Source organism: Gigantopelta aegis, chromosome 3 (genome assembly GCF_016097555.1).
Source record: "Gigantopelta aegis isolate Gae_Host chromosome 3, Gae_host_genome, whole genome shotgun sequence".
Classification (NCBI taxonomy): domain Eukaryota; kingdom Metazoa; phylum Mollusca; class Gastropoda; order Neomphalida; family Peltospiridae; genus Gigantopelta; species Gigantopelta aegis.
The window spans coordinates 28,166,545-28,184,012 of record NC_054701.1 but is presented as its reverse complement, the minus strand read 5'-3'; the positions used below and the strand labels follow the sequence as shown (position 1 = coordinate 28,184,012).

General features: G+C 37.3%; 1 protein-coding gene across 1 annotated transcript; it reads right to left on the bottom strand.

Moving 5' to 3' along the window:
- Window positions 1–7,449: 7,449 nt before the first annotated feature.
- On the bottom strand, window positions 7,450–15,511 carry LOC121389612 (phospholipase A(2)-like). The gene is made up of 5 exons (XM_041521255.1): window positions 15,237–15,511; window positions 14,332–14,465; window positions 13,430–13,589; window positions 10,501–10,647; window positions 7,450–9,510 (listed from the first exon to the last, which is right to left on the bottom strand). The coding sequence occupies exons 1-5, from the start codon at window positions 15,485–15,487 to the stop codon at window positions 9,432–9,434; spliced, it is 771 nt and encodes a 256-aa protein (XP_041377189.1). The 5' UTR covers window positions 15,488–15,511; the 3' UTR covers window positions 7,450–9,431.
- Between the last annotated feature and the right edge of the window lie 1,957 nt (window positions 15,512–17,468).

The window sequence follows — 17,468 nt, the reverse complement described above, 5'->3', positions numbered from 1 at the left end:
GTAAGCTGCTTAGGTTGCCCTGTTGTACAATAAAAACATTACTAAGATATTTGTCATTGGGTATATTGTCCGTTACATGTTATCACTGACAATAAACCTCTTAGAACGTTTGGCCTTTGGATTTACAGTTTGCATGCTTGTATCCAACTGTAGGCCATGGGACTGATAATCCTTGGTAAAACCATCATGATTTTTTATTTTTTTCCTGTCTAAACCAGTGACTGACAGTTGGTATGTCACAGGATGTGGTGTGTGCTGTCTAGGAGAGTGTATATACAGAGATGAATTTGTTTTCTAGATTTATCTGGAATTCCAGATTTTGAAAGTCTGTACACTGCTAACGTTTTTCTCACTGTTTGTCAAAAATTGTTCATATTTTCCGTCCAGAACTTACGATATATGGTTTACGGTGATAATTTGCATACGTTCTGCATTGAGAATCGCCATTTTAGACCTTTGTGCAACCCAAGGCCATTTCAATATCCCACCAACAATATAAAAATTTCCCAATTTTATTTTTTTCATAACCCACTTTCATCTCTGTATATAAAATATCCCATGTTGCAATTCAGTAGGAGTTAGCTTATGTAGCAACAGCAGGTGTTCTTTCTTGCTATCTAATGTCAAAATAACCATATTTTAGACAGAAATGCCCATAATTGAAAAAACAAAGGATTAGACTGAAAGAAGAAAGCTTTTGTGTGTTGTGTATATTTTAGTTGATACTTTGATATACCCATGGTGGTATATTGGTTAGAAAATGGATTATTCTCTTCTGATGTATCGAGGTTATTGATTATTCATCGTTAATGTAGATGTTTTGCCATAGAGTTCATTTAGAAAAATAGCCTTGTTCACAAGCTGAGGGTCCTGTTTTATACCAGTATTGATACGTATCATTTGCACTGATGACCAAACGGAGCTGGACATAGCCCGGTGGTAGTGTGCTTTCCTGATGTGCAGTCTGTCTGGGATTGATCCCCATCGGTGGACCCATTGTGCTATGTCTCATTCCAGCCACTTCACCATGTCTGATATTTCAAAGGTTGTGGTATGTGTAATCCTGTCTGTGGGATGGTGAATATAAAAGGATCCCTTGCTACTAATGGAAAAATGTAGCTGGTTTTTCTTTAAGACTATATGTCAAAATTACCAAATGTTTGACAAGCAATAGCTTATGATTAATCAATTTGCTTTAGTGGTGTAGTTAAACAAAAAAATTTAAAACAATTTGGAAAGCCCAATTTTTAGATATAAAAGTGGTTCAGTTTGATTGGATGAAGCTGGACTTGGTTGGATGAATGGCATTGTTACATTTTGGTTGCCATGGTAAACAATAATGGCCATTTTTGTGCATTTGCCATGTGACGACCTAAACTGCAAGGCTGACAAGTGTTTTTTAATTTGAATGTCTGCACTATATATATATATATATATATATATATATATATATATATATATATATATATATATATATATATATATATATATATATATATATATTATAGAGGACATATTACTTTCTTGTTAAATGTTAAATATGTTTTTTTTTAGTGAGCAATGAAAATTAATAGCTCATAGATGATGTTACTTCTGAAATTGGGAAACCAGCCAATGAAGGCTACGGTAAGTGTATGATGGAATATGAATATGGAACAGAACCCTTGGCATGTGACAATGATGAACATTATCCTGGCACAAAATAATTGTTGTTGCTTGCTATTTTGGTCAGTTTTGTATGGTTGTGAATAATGTATGTGTCTTGATATACTGTTGTGTTGGTTGTGTGTCATTATATACAGTTATATACATGTGAAAACCTTCCAGTATGTCCCCACACCAGAATACATTCCCACTTGTCCTCAGTTTTATTTATTACCTCAGTGTCTTGTTATGAAAATTAATGTTGTTACCTTTTGAAACCAGAATATTGCTCGATCATTTATCATTCTGTCCAGAGTTCACCATCTGTTCAAGTCAGATTCTTTTGTGTGTGTTTTGTTCTGAATTTTTTTTTACTTTAATTGTTTTGGGGTGGGGGTTTTTTTTTTCTCCCAAGAAACACACTTCCTGGACAAATATTAATAATTTTATGCACAGAAAGTTGCAAAATATTGTTAGCAACTAGATAAATTTTCTTTGTAAATGAATAGCGAAATGTAAATTTTCTTTGTAAATGAAAAGCTAAATTTTAAATTTCAAAATGTAACATAATGAAAATAAAAGTTAGTCCATGTATTTACAAATACTTTCCATGTTCCATGTGGTTATTAAATTATCTTTTTGGAAAATTTATGTAAAATGTTCACCAATTTCAACTAAAGCTCAGATTTGCCAATTTGTCAACCATGTTACTTGATGATAACTGTAAAAACAGGGTAAATATATTATCATGTGTTTGCTACTATGTCTTGTCCATCATACAAGTAGACATTATTATTGTTTTTCTACCAACAGCACAACAAATATATATATTCTGCATATCATAACAATTTTAATACATTTCCTAGGCATATCCAGAATGCATAGTGTACAAACAAGCTCTGATTGTTATAATCGAATGAATGAATGAATGCATGAATGAATGCATGAATGAATGAATGAATGAATGAATGAATGCTTAACGACACCCCAGCACGAAAAATACATCGGCTATTGGGTTTCAAACTATGGTAATGGAAAAACAAAGTCGATTGTTATAATGGAATCAGAAAGACACGACCACTCAAAATAATAATAATAAAAATTGTGCATTCATGTATTATATTCCAGTGCTTTCATAATGGTTTTTAAAGTATATATGAAGAGTTCATTTTCAAAATTTCATACATCCATTTACCAGTAGGTCATTTAAAAAAAGAAGAAAAGAGTTTGCTGTTTCATGATATGCATAACTGTTTAATGAGCATAGATGATATTTTTATGCAAATTCTATTGGTGTGTTATTTCTGAGATGTACAAACAACCGTATGTATCTTCACTGCTAACTCCAAAGGGCAGGAAGTAGCTCAGTGGTAAAGCTCTCAATTGATACATGGTCAGTTTAGGATCAATCCCCATCAGTGAAGGATTGGGCTATTCCTCGCTTTAGCCAGTGCACCACAACTAGTATATCAAAGACTATGGTATGTGCTATCCTGTGGGATGATGCATATAAAAGATCCTTTGCTACTAATGGGAAAAATAGATTGGGTTTCTTCTCTAAGACTATATGTCAAAATTACCAAATGTTTGACATCCAATAGCTGAAGATTAATGATCAATGTGCTCTAGTGGTGTCATTACATAAAACTCCAAAATTTGCAAATGAACTCTTCAACTCTTCATTTAATAAATATGTACAAACTATTGTGTGCTTGAATGTTCAACCAGTTAATGCAGTCATCCATGAAAGGCTTCACAAATGGTTAGCTAATTGGTGCATAATGGATGTACACTAAAAGCAGATCAGTATTGACAAGATATTCATTTGATGTAAGTTGAATGATTCACAAAAATCACACTTTTTAAAGTCACAATTTGTTTTCAATTTTTAAATATATAATGCCCATCAAACACCTCACTGCTAAAATGGTGAGTGGAGTTGCATTTCATTTTAACTTATTTTCGTACTTGTATCCAATTAAGGTTCAAGCATGCTGCCCTGGGCACACACTTCAGCTATCTGGGCTGTCTGTCTAGGATAGAGGGTTAGTTGTTAGTGGTTAGTGAGACAGAAGAGGGTATAGTGGTCTTACACCTACCCACTGAGTCGTTAAATCTCATTCTGGGTGGGAGCCGGTACCAAGCTGTGAACTCTGTACAGCCTTATGTCCGATGGCCTAACCATGACACCACCGAGGCCGGTGTGGAGTTCAGATTATTTTGTTACAGATGGCCTCATCCAGGGCTTCATGAAAAAAAAATCATATATCACATTCCTGTGTACTGTACCTTGTAATAGATAGGTTTCCATCAGTGTATGTTCTAATGGGCTCAGTACCTATTCAAATGCATCAACAGAAATGATCTTAACTCTTTTGCCCATTTCCGTTCATTGTTTGAAGGGCGAGATGTAGCCCATTGGTAAAGTGCTCGCTTGATGCGCGGTTGGTTTGGGATCGATCCCCATCAGTGGGCCCATTGGGCTATTTCTCGCTCCAGCCAGTGCACCACGACTGGTACATCAGAGTGTAGTATGTGCTATCCTGTCTATGGGATGGTGCATATAAAATATCCCTTTCTGCCAATTGAAAAGAGTAGTCCATGAAGTGGCGACAGCAGGTTTCCTCCTTCAATATCTATGTGGTCCTTAACCATATGTTTGACGCCATATAACCGTAAATAAAATGTGCATCGTTAAATAAAACATTTTCTTCTTCTTCATTGGTTGGTACTTGTGATCAATGAGATGAACTTATTTCTGTCATCACTTTGAAATTATTTTTACAGAAAAAAATATACCATAACAAGTGTACTAACAGATTTAAGTTTGCCATATCACAATGTATTTATAATCCATTAATAATGGTTACTGACCTAATGTTGCAAACTCATGTTCAGTCATAAAATGTCTACATCTGATAGTTGCTAATTATACAGTATGGTGTTGATCATGTTGTAAAAGAAGAGATTTTTCATTTTCATTTTCATGTACCGGTATATATGCATATTATAATTTATACTCTATGCCAGACAGTATAATATTTATCATACATCTGCAACAACCATCAGCATACCATACTCGTCTATAGTGAAAAGAATATACTACTCGGTCTTTAAGAAAATAAATCTAACACACTTACTTATGCAGGGAAGTGAACTTGAATAGGTACAGAGCCTATAACCAGTATTTACTATGAAGCTAGTGAGATGAAGTACTGGCTGTTTACTGGTGATGTCTGATGCAAGTTACAGAGCCTATAACCAGTATTTACAATGAAGCTAGTGAGATGAAGTAGTGGCTGTTTATTGGTGATGTCTGATGTAGTGAAGTTTGCTTTGTTGTTTGGCTGTAGTTTCTACTTCAGAACCAATGCCACACAAACCATAACTTGTATATTTATACTATTCGGCAAAAAAATCTAGATACATTTATATGTATATCCAGATGTTTAATGGAAGCTAAAAACTAATGTACAGATTTATTTTGTAAATACTGTCAAATAGTGATGATTGTGATTTATGTTCATGTTTTCCCTTATTGTACATAAAAAGATGTAACATATTTGTATCTAATGTTATTATTATTTATTATACCTTCAAATGATTAAAATACTGCCAACCCTATTATAATGTGCATTTTCCCCAAAATGTGTGTGTTGGAAGGTAACCTTGAACTTGGCATCACAATAAAGCCATTCACTGAATAGCATGATTAAAATACCCTTGACTTTTATTCAGTGAAACTTGGTATCTGGATTTGTATGGAGATTCCACCAACAGGTATATAGTGTGTAGCTGTGTGCACATATGTATAACATTTAAATACACATTGAGGTTTGTATGAAATTGCATCTAAAGATTGTTGTCGAAATAGTCATAACAATGTTCTATTAATCCACTTTTATTCACACACAAAAATATTATAATTGTCAGTTCTGGAATGGCACAGCCCAAGTTGTTAAAAGTGATGGGGAATATTTAACTCCATTGTGTAAGTGGAGCACATTTTTGTTTCCATGTATTTCAGACCTTTAGTGGATTTACTTTGATATTTACTATGCACTTATGTGCACAACGGAGTTGACTAGAAATGGTATTCAAGTAATTATTTAATAGGTCATGCATTTCAGTCGAAACCATCTATATTTAGTAATTACTGAAAAACCCCTTTTCAGAGATGATGCTTTTTGTCTTAAATCCAAACCATTTTTTTTTTTCCTCTTTAACAATTTGAGTCCTTGTATTCACATCCCAACACCATTTTCTGGGATATGGATCTATCAAAAATTCCTAACTAGGACAACCTTTATCAGCATCTTATGTTTATTTAACTTTACCATACAGATGATATACGTGTGTGTGTGTATATATATATATGTATATAATTATATGTATATGTATGTGCGTTGTTTGTGTGTGTGTGTGTGTGTGTGTGTGTGTGTGTGTGTGTGTGTGTGTGTGTGTGTGTGTGTGTGTGTGTGTGTGTGTGTGTGTGTGTGTGTGTGTATGTATGTATGTATGTATATATATATATATATATATATATATATATATATATATATATGCACTTCAGAGTAGTATTAATGTATGCAGTTAATATATTCAGATGCCCTCAAACTCACAATATTGCAATGTACATATGCATTTTACAGATGACCAACAGATACAATAAGTATATTATACAATGTATGTTGTAGATCTCAGAATGCTTTTTTGTCTCCATTCAATTATTGTAATAAAGTAAAGCATTTATAAATTGAAATGCTTGGTGTATTATAATTTAGTGGGGTTTGTTTTATGATTGTTAGTCGATTTATAAGAAGATAGAAATGAATGGTCAGAAGCATCTTCGCTGATATACCGTACAATATATGCTATAATTGATGGTACCTTGGCTTGCGAAGATGGGTCGGAATGGATGAATCGACGTCGGCTGAATGTAAGAATACTCTGTAAATACAGTATATGGTCTCGGTATGCAAGAATCCTATTACTAGTACTACGTCTATAACAATTTCCTCAACTGACGTAACACTAAGGCGCACATTCCGTTTTTCCGTAATCCGTATACGTAATTCGTAACACATTGTGAGATAGTGATCAGATAAGCAGACGCTTACGCACACTGTACGGAGATGCTTTAATGAAATGTACTCAAACTATTTGCATAGAAAGTGATATTTACAGATTACGGATTACCTTTACGTATACGCAAACGAATTTCGGATAAATGGAATTTCTGCCTAAATCTAGATTTACTAGCACACGTATCCGGTACTGATGCGGTCCGTAAAAAACCTAGCACCGATACATTTGCATTGTAGTGTACTAGCCTCCGTATAAATAATATAAAAGCAGCAGTCCTAGCAATTTTAAGCGAATATATTAGTTAATTTAAATGTTAGATTTAATTTGATGAGTAAAACGTTTAGATGACCAATAATAAGCATAGAAATAATTTCCATGTTTGACATGATTTATAAAAGCGAGCTGTCTTCCATATTTTGTATCACCAGAAAATTAGCAATTTGAGTGTTTGTGTGTGTGTGTGTTTGAGAGACAGAGAGACAGAGAGACACACACACAGACAGACAGACAGACACGGAGAAACCAGATGAGGGAGGTGGGCAAAGAAAGTAGGGAAAAAGCGAGAAACTGGGAAGAGAGAGAGAGAGAGTGTGTGTGTGTGTGTGTGTGTGTTGACGGGGCGAGGGGTGGATGTTGACAAAAATAATGATTAGGACTCAGCAATATAGTTTGGAAGTATACACATTGAATACATAATACAGCACAATTTAGCATTTATTTAAATTTTATTTTCAGTTGAAACAAAAAAACAAAAACAAACAATAATAGTAATGTTCAACTTCAGTAACGACAACATATGTAAAACATGTCAATAAATTAAAATCAAAGTATGTTAAACATGATGATAATGGCTATGAATTGCCGTAACGGATCGGCTGTTCATATAGGTCTACATTCAGCACAGTTTGAATCGACTCGTACTATGTAAACCAGTTGTAAAGAAACAGACAGTTGTTGAACATACAGGACCCCATACCACGAAGCGACCGTAGCACTACGACCACCTTAAGTGCAATTGGTAGTTATGTACTTCCGATGATCTTAGGGCTAAGATCGCTTCGTGGAACGGGCCCCTGGAAAGCAAAGGAAAAACCACCAAACTTAAGTAATGACAAGAAAATAAAAATAAATATTCTACGCGATTCATTGTGATAGACGTTTTCTGCAAGGTTCAGCTGGTCACTGATTTATGGAAAGAAAAAACTAGTGGTTAGAGAAGACGTTTAAAATTCAGAATGATTATTTTAACGTTCAATAACTGACAAATACTGTGTTTAGTCCCATTTAGTGTGTCAAATCACCATTCAGGATGAATAAGATACTCATCACAAACATTCAGTAGAGTCGTGTCGAATGGTGGAGATGCCTTGAACATTCAATTGGGGGTCATATCCAATGGTAGGTGCTTGAAACATTCAATAGGTGGCATAACCATTGGTAGACGCCTCGAACATTCAGTAGGTGACATAACCATTGGTAGACACCTCGGACATTCAATAGGTGACATAACCATTGGTAGACGCCTCTAACATTTAGTAGATGACATAACCATTGGTAGACGACTCAAACATTCAGTAGGTGGCATCCAGTAGTAGGTGCTTCAAACATTCAATAGGTGTCGTATCACATCCAATGGTGGATGCCTCGAACGTTCGATATATGTCGTATTCATTGGTAGGCCTAAAGCTTTTCAAAAGTAAATCCGGGATGTTCCGAGCTACAGCTTCACGAAGTAATATGGCTTTGTAAACATCTTGGTGTACTCGTTCAGCCATGAAGCATCTAGAACCGACATTTCTGTCCCTGCCAATGTTTACATCTGAACTCTGTCGTCTGAGACATCGACTCGCATGTGAGAATTCTTCTTCTTTTTGTTCATTATTTATTTATTTATTTATTTATTAGACCTATTTTATTTACTTATTTATTTGATTGGCATTTGATTCGAAACTTAAATAGATATTGATCGAGGTGGAACTGCTATGCTACAGACGTCTTCGAAAGTGTGATATATAATTTTGAATAGAGTGTTCAGTCATATTTATTCTGAAACCGTTTGCTAATCATTTGAGTAATTGCCATGGTGAAGATGGCAGGTGCTGAGGACTCGGGTAGCGTCTGTTAAACCAACAATCCTATCTTAAGTAGACACTTCATAGAGGTACAGCTAAATGGTTCAGATAAAAAAAAAATCTTAACTGGGTCAAACTTCTTACAATTACTATGCCAGACATGCCAAGCTGCTGAGTTGAATGACTAGGACCACATACTTGAATCTCGATTAAGTATCTTAGCAATTGTAATAGTCATAAAATACTTTAGAGATTATAGTTTACGTTGAAAGTTGGTGACCGAATACACAACCTAGAAGATAATTTTGATTGCGTTCAGAAGGTTGCGTGGTATTTTTCTTTTGGCTGTTATGCTAGCCATCAACTACCAACTGCTATGACAAAGTTGGCTAACTTTCTGCCCTCACGACTTCTACGACTGTCCAGTTGCTAGTCTGAGCGCTCTTACAACTCGATTCTCGTCGTACACAAGTCCAACGACCCATTAGCTGTTAATTTGAGTGCACCCGTTTAAGTCCGGAAAGTTACAACGCAACCGTTGGCAGTCTGATCCTAGCATTAGTACAAAAATGGTGCGTGATTCAAGCACCCACAACCCGTATTAGCACATCAGTTGTTATACTGTCTTCAGAACGTACTGTTGAAACTGCTCCATTGCATATCCAGTTGTGTTTCATCACACCTAGATGTCAGCCAGCTCCACATACTGCAATGAGAAATATAAACCCTAAGTTCAGCATGACACATTCTATTGCATTGGAACGTGGATGTTTGCCAAACTAGGGTTTTTAAAATACGTTGCTCCTGTCGGTCCAACTAGCGGGCTTTTTCTTTTGTTTATTGTGATTGTTTTTTTCTGGTGTGTGTGTGTGCGCGCGCGCGCTTGCTTGCGTGCGTCCGCGCGTGGTTTTTGTTTGTATTGCAGACAGCCACTAATGCCCGGCGCAGACGAGCGTTTTTTAACGCATGCGTCTTGCGTTAAAAAACGCATCCGTACGAACGCAGGAAAAACGCATCTTGTGCGACCCCCTCTGCGTTGCGTTTTTTAGCGTTGCGTCGATTTTTCAAATATCAAACATGTTTGATTTTAGATGCACAAACGCATCCGTCTCCTGCCGCATCCGTCTAAAAACGCACATGTGCGCCTACTTGCATCTGCGTTGCGTTCTCATTTTTTTATTGACCAATCATCTGTCTATTCAATAACATGCCTTTCGAAATGGCCTCTCCAGCTGACAGTTTATCAGTTAACAATTATTGGTTTCAGTGAGGAATAGAACTGTGAAAACAGACCCGACCATTATAAATGACTAACATTTAAATGTTTCAACACAAATAATTTCCAACTGCTCATCTTTGAAACAAAGACTAGACGTGTAATTAATGACATTTCTAAATAGATGAAATTAAAGAGAGAGATGGAGGGGAGAGGATGGGAGAGCGAGAGAGAAAGTATAAATATATTCTATCTTCCATCTGTCCGTCCACCTGTCTATCTGTGCTAGTCTTTATCCATCCATCCGTCTGTCCAACTGTGTGTGAGTCAGAGAGAGAGAGAGAGAGAGAGAGAGAGTAAGAGAGAGAGTAAGAGAGAGAGTAAGAGAGAGAGAGATTGGGGGTGGGGTTGAATCCGAGCTCCAAACTAAATAGTTCATAGGTTTGCAGTTGAAGTACAGATTTCTAGATTAACCTTTACCTGCTGTAAACACATCTCGACTTGTTTGTTGGTATCAGACAGGTGGGTCTGATGAAGTTGAAGTAGAGACTCCCCACATGACCTGACACGCTATCATTGATGTCCTTCAAACACCAGTAGAACTTTGTGTCACAGTCACACGACATTCTGGAAAAGAAACAAGCAGTTGTTAATTATATGATTAATGATTAATTAAATATTTCTCTACTATATAGTGTGATCAGGGCCATACTTGGCCTAAAATAAGTTGATAGGTTTGTAAAAAACAATATCGGCACAGTAAGGTAGGGTCTTCTTCATCCCTTGTTGCTAATCGAAAAGAGTAGCCCATGAAGTGGCAACAGCGGGTTTCCTCCCTCAATATCTGTGTGGCCCTTAACCATATGTCCGACGTCATATAACCGTAAATAAAATGTGCTAAGTGTGTCGTTAAATAAAACATTTCCTTTCCTTTCCTTTCTTCATCGAAACAAAAGGCGTACCTTTAAGCTAAACTAAACATTGATCGCCGCCACCCCCCCCCCCCCCCCCCCCCCCGGTTGAACGATAATGCATTAAAACGAGCTCTTGCTAATGCTAAATCAGTATCTAAAGTTAGTTTTATCACCCAAATATCAGAATATTTTTCTGAAAATTTTATGTCATGAAGCATGTTTAATACAAGCTGGCGAATTTTGTTTCTAGGCACAATTCGAATTTGCTTGTTACCGACATCAATTTTGCACCATAAGCACAGAAAACCGAAAAAACACACAAAAAGACCCCACTGGAATTTGTTTACGTTGTACTTTATCGGTATATAGACAATCAGCTCGCTTCCAAAATAGCTTTTTATTATGAAACCATATAGTATTAAAAAATATAGTGCATTGCTCGAGGGAGGCAGTTTCTGGTTTGCATTTCCAAGAAGACTACTTCGACCATCTAAACAAATATGATGTAATGTCACACCCTGTCACTACGTGTTATAGAAGGGTTGCTAGTACAAACTCGTGATGAAGCTGTTTAAAAAATCATCCATAAATCCATACAACACGTGATGAGAGTCCGTGAATAACGAGGATGGATCCGGCATCTCCTACAGACACGACAATAGTCTGGCAATCTGATTAAAATTAGCTCTACTGGTCTACCAGTAGATCTAACAGCATTGCGTGGACTCCCATATCCAGGTGACATTTCATCTATAAATAACAATTTAAATATCGACCACTAGTATAAACAGATTATATGGCTATATCATCACGGTTTTGTTTTCGTCTTGAAACGAATTTTATATAAAATTTTATATTGAAATTAGTTTCTGGCATACTTCGTAATTCATCCGAACCATTTCGTATACCCTCGGCATAATCTCGAATGTTTTCAAATTCTTTTCAAATCACTGGCATGATTTTGCAAGTAAGGTTTTGATTGGTCGAATGAAAGGTCAACTGGACATGAGCTCCAACGGGGTGCAGTTAGATCCACAGGTAATAGTAATTAACCAGTGGAGCTAATTTTAATTAGATTGATAGTCTGGTAACTGGTTTTTATTTATACAGTACAATACCAATCTTTTTTCTCTTTTTGTATTGCATTAATATGGGTGAGATCAATTAACTTTCATGCTGACAGAATTTCCCGTTTATCATGAACTCAACATTTTATAATTTCCTTGTCAGCACTTCTCGGAACTTTGACAAAAAACAAAACCCGTCAAAAACATGGTAAGATCGATCTTATTACCTAGCGACAAGTGGGACAATTTTCCTACGAATAGCATTTTTAAAAGGTCAAAATGATATTGGTCAGCATGGTCACCTGACTTTACAGAGTATTATGTGTACCTAGCGAAAGTACCAGTACATCGCCATGTTGGTTTTGACAGCCTATCTGAAGTATGAGCTTTCAAATGGCCACAGTGATCCTGTGCGGGGCTTAGCCCAGTGGTAAAGCGCTCGTTTAATATGCGGTCATTCCAGCCGGTGCATGCACTAAGACTGGTATACCAAAGGCCGTGGTATGTGTTATCTTTTCTAATGGTGCATATAGAAGATCCCTTGTTACTAATGAAAAAAATGTAGTGGGTTTCCTCTCTAAGACTATGTCAAATGTTTGACATCAGTGTGCTCTAGTGGTGTCGCTAAACAAAAGAAACATTTTTCTTGTCTGCTCTCTGAACGGCTGTCTTTTCTATCTCTCTCGTTCCAGCCAGTGCACCACGACTGGTATATCAAAGGCCGTGGTATGTGTTATCCGTTCTGTGGGATGGTGCATATAAAAGAACCCTTGTTGCTAATCGAAAAGAGTAGCCCATGAAGTGGCGACAGCGGGTTTCCTCCTCAATATCTGTGTGTCCTGTCCATATGTCCGACGCCATATAACCGTAAATAAAATGTGTTGAGTGCGTCGTTAAATAAAACATTTCCTTCCAATCCTACTAATGGAAAAATGTAGCGGGTTTCCTCTCTATGACTGTGTCAAAATGGCCATATGTTTGACATCCAATAGCCGATGATTAATAGATCAATGTACTCTAGTGGTGTCGTTAAACAAAACAAACTTTTAAAACTAACTCTTTTTGTATCTCTGGTTTGCTCACACTTTGTACAGACTTGGATTCGTGTTTCAGCGCATCAGTTAAAGGTACAATGGTTGGCTTATTACCAGTCTTCACAAACCTGCCTTTTTGATACGTTTATCCGACGCCATATAACCGTAAATGAAATGTGTTGAGTGCTTAATTAAATAAAACATTTCATTTTGATACGTTTTAAAACAACTCGTAATATCAGTGGTATATATCTATTTAACCGTATATTAAACTAACGGATGTACTTGGGAAATTGATACGTTTTAAATACAATTAATACAAAATACAAAATAATTATTTTAGTATGAAAAATGCAAACAGTGTTGCACTAAATTTGTTACACTAAATACGTACCTGGAAAATGGATACATATTACTGAGACCATAGCGGTGGCTAAATCCTGGAATATATATATCACAAAGATCATGGTCTCGACAACATCCGTCAGTGTCGCGATATTCTCCCAGATCCGAGTTGTTAGCGGCAGAGTCTCCGTCACCACACCACTTTGTACCTACAACAAATACACACATAATTATAAATACATCAATACTCATTCTCTCTCTCTCTCTCTCTCTCTCTCCTCCTCTCTCATCTCTCTCTCTCTCTCTCCCTCCCCCTCTCTCTCTCTCTCTCTCTCTCTCTCTCTCTCTCTCTCTCTCTCTCTCTCTCCTCTCCTCCTCTCTCTCCTCCCCCTCTCTCTCTCCCCCTCTCCCCCATCCTCCTCTCATCCCCTCTCTCTCTCTCTCTCCTCGTCTCTCTCTTCCTCCTGCTCTCTCTCTCGTCTTCCTCTCTCTCTCATCCTCTCTCTCTCATTCTCGTCCTCTCTCCCTCTCTCTCTCCCTCTCTCTCTCTCTCTCTCGTCTCTCTCTCTCTCTCTCTCTCTCTCTCTCACTCACACACACACACACACACACACACACACATACACACAGCTTGACGAACGAATGGATGGATAAAGGCAGGCAAAGATCTAAATAGGTGGATGGGCAGATGGAAAGATAGATAATATTCATACTAAAAACATTAACTGTTACAATTTAACATTCACTTGCTAGTAATAAATTGATATTCGCGCGTGTGCGCAGGAAGTTTATGAACCTTATTTAAGACCTGAAACTGTTGAGACCTGCATAATTCCATTCTTACTAGCTCCGATAATAACATATTTTACACACCCGTTTCGTAATACATAGCAAGTAGCACATTGTCTCAACTACTATACATAATTACTAATTTAAAATTATATTTTTTACCTGGAAACATTATAGCTCGTCTTGTCCTGTGTGGAGTCTGACTGCTTTTACATCGTGTTAACAGTCTGTCTATCATGTTACTGGTCACAAATTGGGCGCTGGCGTTCTTAGCTTCAGGTTTCTCAGTCCCATTTCTGAAAGTAAAAGGAATAGCTGTTTAACAACACCTCAACATATTTTAAACCAAGGCTATTTGGTGTCTAACAATATGACAATATGGTCGTTTCGACACTTGGCATTCCAACCGATATATAACCATTTAGACTATTCCTACCCAAAAAGCATTAAGGGGTCTGGTCGTTTCCCACTGTAAGCAGAAGAGCACAAATCACTCATGTAGAGTCGTGGGGCACTGGTTGGGATGATGCAAAACCTGAGTCAGTCGAGAGCTATTGATCCTACAACCCATCGCATCTGAGGTGAGCACTGGGCTAAATCCTGTCCGTCCCATGAGCGAAATAAAGATGGGCCTAATTCACAAAGCTCTCTTAGGCTCTGTTAGACAACAAAGTATCCTCTTTGCAAGTCTTTTTGCATTGCACTGCGAGATCGTAGTTACGAGAGTTTAGTGAATTAGGCCGATCTGATCTGTTCTGTTCTGTATATAGTAAGCGGGACGTAGGCCTAGCCAAGTGATAAAGCGCTCGCTTGATGCGCAATCAGTATAGGATCGATCCTCCCCATGGAATGGGCCCATTGTGCTATTTCTCGTTCCAGCCAGTGCGCCACGACTGGTATATCATACGCCGTGGCATGTGCTACCCTATCTGTAGGATGGTGCATATAACATATCTCTTGCTACGAATGGACTAGATCTATATGTCATAATTACCAAATGTTTGACATCTAATAGCCGATGATGAATAAATCAAGTAAACAAGTAAATTAATAAAACTAAAACGTACGCTAAAACAGAGCATCGAAGGTTTCCAAGTTTGTCAATCTCATAAACTACCAGTGTGTTCCCATCGGTAACAAGGTATTCTTCAAACATTGTGTTTTTGTCCATAAAACGATATTCTTCGATCGTGGGTAGACCTTTAACAGTGAAAAACATAAGTGAGAATTTGACTAAATCCATCACCCAAATATTCGTGCCGAGTGTGAGAAGAAAAACACAAACGAAACATGTCAAGCACCTTGAAGTCGACTGCATTTTATTGAAAACAGTAAAGTGACGTCACGATGACGTGTTTAATTATCCATGGAATACATCTGTTATTACACACAAGAACCAAATTAATGTGTGTGTCGTAACAACTTCGAATAATGTGATTGGCTGAGACAGAAATATTAAAAGTTGTTTAATATCCTATTACAATACATGGGAAATATTAATAAGGAGTTCCAGGAACCCTCAATGCCATTCAGTCGCCTAACCAATACGCGACGATAAAAACAGACTGGCTGTTAAAGCAGAAACGAAACAGGATTCTAATTTGTCGTTACAATCGACTGTAATGTTTAGAAGAACTCCGGTGTAACATAGTATTTTGACCTTGGAGTAGCAGTTAATCAGCAGTTAGCGGATCCAGGATTAAGTGTGTGTGTGTGTGAGAGAGAGAGAGAGAGAGAGAGAGAGAGAGAGAGAGAGAGAGAGAGAGAGAGAGAGAGAGAGAGAGAGAGAGAGAGGAGAGAGAGAGAGAGAGAGAGAGAGAGAGAGGATATAGAGAGAGGGAGGAGAGAGGGAGAGAGAGGAGAGAGAGGAGAGAGAGAGAGAGAGAGAGGAGAGAGAGAGAGAGAGAGAGAGAGGGAGGGAGAGAGAGAGAGAGAGAGAGGAGAGAGAGAGAGAGAGAGAGAGAGAGAGAGAGAGAGAGAGAGAGAGAGAGAGAGAGAGAGAGAGAGAGAGAGAGAGAGAGAGAGAGAGAGAGAGAGAGAGAGAGAGAGAGAGAGACAGACAGAGAGACAGAGAAAGAGAATATAGTGCGTGTGAGAGGTTGTGATGGGAAGGATGTGTGTGAATAACATCAAGGGGACAGATGTTATACTCAACAAAATTCATTAAGGGCCAGTAGATATTTTCTGTATTTTTCATTAAAATTCATTTTAAAAAATATAGCTTCTTCCAATGTAAGGTGTTCTGAAACTTAATTATTTAAAAAAAAAAAAAAAAAAATTCGAACGAACAAAATAACTAGTATCGTAATAACCAAAGTGTTAGGAATCCTAGTCAAATTTATTTTGGTATTTCAATAAATGCTAAAAACGTCCAGTGTGCAAGATTTGTGCATGTATCGGTGGTCAGCTTGTACTGAAACAATGTTTAGAAGACATCAGTGATCAAAGCTTGTTAAAACAATAAGACAATGTAGGCCTACTAGTATTTAAAATTGCATTTGTATGCACTTAGTTCAAATCTAAAGTTCTTGCATAAAACATTTTTGATTGCTTAGTGAAAATGATAATCAAATATTAAATTAATAATTATCTCTACTTTTTTTTTTAAATATCCAGTTACTGTTCAAGCACATTATTCTGTGCATGTTTTGTGATCATGTTTTGTGATCTCTGTCCTGAGTACAAATATCAGTGATCCGAGCTGTCTTTAAAACATAATGTTAATGTCTTTAAAAAACAATGTCAATGAAAAATGGAATGTAGTTTGTTGTTGTTGTTTTTCAATTTATTTTCGTGCTTATATCCAAATAAGGTTCCTGGGCTGTTTACCCAGGACAGTGAGTTAGTGGTTAATGAGAGAGAACAGGGTGTAGTGGCCTTACACTTACCCATTGAGCCCTTGAGAACTCGCTCGGAGTTGGAGCCGTAACGGGCTGCGAACCCTGTACCTACCAGCCTGTAATCCGATAGCTTAACCACTGCGCCACCGAGGCCGGTTCGGCTCTGTATGGCTATAAATGTTATCTGATCAACATGGGCGATAACTCTTCCCGCGTTGGAATACCCGTAAACATCCATACATCAGATCTTGATCTGCAGGAGAGCACACACCAATGCTTTTAATATACCAGCCGTGGGGTATTGGATAGGACATGGAAAAATGCTTCTGGCCCACGAAGGGCGATCAGTTGTACCATCCATCGCAAATGATGCAAGTGCTAGAGCTCACCCTTAGTACTGTAACATTTACTTTTTGTAGCTGGGGCAAAACGTAGCCCAGTGGTAAAGCGCTCGCTTGA

Bases quoted from the DNA above. Each gene is read 5' to 3' on its own strand.
- LOC121389612 (XM_041521255.1), bottom strand. From the start codon at position 15,487: ATGCAGTCGACTTCAAGGTGCTTGACATGTTTCGTTTGTGTTTTTCTT. The intron at 14,466-15,236 runs GTACGTTTTAGT...TTTTACTTTCAG, and splicing joins CTTCGATGCTCTGTTTTAGC to AAATGGGACTGAGAAACCTG. The intron at 13,590-14,331 runs GTAAAAAATATA...TATTTGTTGTAG, and splicing joins ACGAGCTATAATGTTTCCAG to GTACAAAGTGGTGTGGTGAC.